Below are 2,304 nucleotides of genomic sequence, written 5' to 3' on the forward strand. Positions count from 1 at the left end.
GCGACCTCGCCCTCGGCTATGGCCTCCATTGTCGCTATGTTCTTTTGCTTTCCATTCTCCTTGAGTCAATAAGACATGCTTAGCATTCTCTTTGTTGCCACCAATCCGTTCCTCGTATGCTTTAAGACGGCCGATGACTTCCTTCATGATCATCACCTTTAAATTGGCAAATTGCTCTATTGCCGATGTGATATGAAGAAACTTAGGAGGTACTGAGCAGAGAAATTTTTTCACCAAGTATACCTCTTCAAACTTATCTCCAAAAGTACGTATTTTATTAACAACTCCTGTCAACCTTGCTGCATAATCATCAATAGTCTCGGACTCCTTCATATTCATAATTTCAAACTCAATCTTCAGAGTTTGGATCTTTGCCTCCTTTACACGTTCAGCACCGACATGGATAGTTTTTAACGTCTGCATGCTTCTTTTGTTGTCTCTTTCTCTGCTAACAAAAACAACATCTCCTCAGGGATTGCTTGATAGATAGCTGCTAAGGCCATTTGATCCTTCCTTTCATCAAGATTATCCAGAGACTCAGTTGATTCGATTGCGTCCCACACCCCTTGAGCACGCAAATAGACCTTCATCTTCATAGCCCATGCTAAGTAGTTGGTACTCGATAACGTCGGGTATTGGAGTGATACAAGACCTTCCTTTCTTGCAGACTTAGACGACATGATCTTTGGCATGTAACTTGGCTCTAATACCAAATGTCAGAAACCACTCATACAACTAAGAGAGGAACCAACTTACTCATCTTATTCAACTTGTTACACAGTACATATATAGACAGAATAGCTACACATAAATAACGGCTAATAACTTCCCTTAACCGCTAAACTTCCCTGAACTGACATAATTTGACATACAAACAGTAAATACAAATGAATTACGGTTAATACAAGATTAAATAAACTAATCGGTACTGGATATTGAGTAGAAACGGAATATTCTATACTCCTAGAGATGGGCTCCACCAACCTAACAATTAAATTTGGACAATAATTATGAAATTATTTTCTAGTAGTCTCTTAAGTCTTAAGCTTCCGACTTTTGGAACACTTAATTCATTTCCACAATTACCCCTGCAAAGTAGTATAAAATCCAACTTCACCCACACCCAAACATCACACCACCCCAACAAAGTAACAATTTTCCATACCAAATCTCTCAAAGCCATGGCAGAAGAAGAGCAAGGCCATCATCACCACCACCTTCACCTTCACCACCACAAAGAAGGAGAAGAGTACTCTGGTGGCGACGTCGACTACGAGAAAGAAAAGAAGCACCACAAGCATCTTGAACACCTCGGCGAGCTCGGTGCCACCGCCGCTAGTGCCTATTCTCTGGTAGTTAATCAAATTCTCTTCTAATCAAATAAAAGTACAGTTAACCTCTGATGTTCTCGTTGTTGCAGCATGAGAAGCACGAGCCGAAGAAAGACAGCGAGCATAGCCATGGGCACAAGATCAAGGAGGAAGTTGCAGCGACCGTGGCGGTCGGAGCCGGTGGGTTTGTGCTCCACGAGCATCACGAGAAGAAGGAAGCAAAGAGAGAAGAGAAAGAGGGTCATCATGGCAAGGACCATCACCACCATCTTTTTTGAGACTTTGGCTTGAATCTGTGTGGAGGTGTTTGTGTGTGTATGTGTTTTGGCTTTGTTTGTGATGTTTGGGTTTGAAGAGCTAAATATGGCAAGTTGTTTGTAAAATAAATTGGAGATGCTTTATTACATAATAAAATTTGTCTTTCATGTTCTTGTCTTGTTTTCTTTTCTTTTTTTCTTTTTTTTTTTTTTTTTTTTTTTTTTCCTTCTTCTTCTTCTTCTTGAACGCGTTTTCTTTTTTAATTTGGAAAATTTTGTTAAAACATTACGTAATAAATTAGAGACGCATGGTTGGAAAAAAAAATGGCGGGCAGAGATGTGTGCATTCTAGTCGGAGGAACGGATCTATGAAGAGAGAGAAAGGGTTTGAAATTCTAGAAACGGGTCAAGAAGACGAAGTCCGTGGATTGAGTTTCGGGTTGGATCCGGTTTGGGTGATCCAAAATCAAGTTAAATTATGCAACGGCTCAGAATCCCATTTGCCTGCAGAGCATAAGGATAGCCAACGGCCCAAGACACGCTACCCCATTTGACCTAGTTACCGACATGACCCAAAACCCATGCACTATCCCCGAGACCCGCACCCGCTAACTCGAGTTTGACAGCTACGTTTCGCGCACGTGTAGTGCGAGTGTTAGCTAAACTCCAGCCACGACTCAGTCGTCAGCTCGATCCCGTACCCTCGGCTCGTACTC

At 41.7% G+C, this 2,304-nt stretch overlaps 1 protein-coding gene across 1 annotated transcript; it reads left to right on the forward strand.

Moving 5' to 3' along the window:
- The first annotated feature begins 1,119 nt into the window (after positions 1 to 1,119).
- LOC111778905 (abscisic stress-ripening protein 2) lies at positions 1,120 to 1,762 on the forward strand. Its single transcript, XM_023658908.2, has 2 exons — positions 1,120 to 1,352; positions 1,421 to 1,762. Exons 1-2 carry the CDS (start codon positions 1,182 to 1,184, stop codon positions 1,607 to 1,609), a joined length of 360 nt encoding a protein of 119 aa, XP_023514676.2. The 5' UTR covers positions 1,120 to 1,181; the 3' UTR covers positions 1,610 to 1,762.
- Positions 1,763 to 2,304: the final 542 nt, after the last annotated feature.

The sequence above is a fragment of the Cucurbita pepo genome, chromosome 6 (assembly GCF_057944985.1).
Source record: "Cucurbita pepo subsp. pepo isolate OVF chromosome 6, ASM5794498v1, whole genome shotgun sequence".
In the NCBI taxonomy this organism is placed as follows: domain Eukaryota; kingdom Viridiplantae; phylum Streptophyta; class Magnoliopsida; order Cucurbitales; family Cucurbitaceae; genus Cucurbita; species Cucurbita pepo.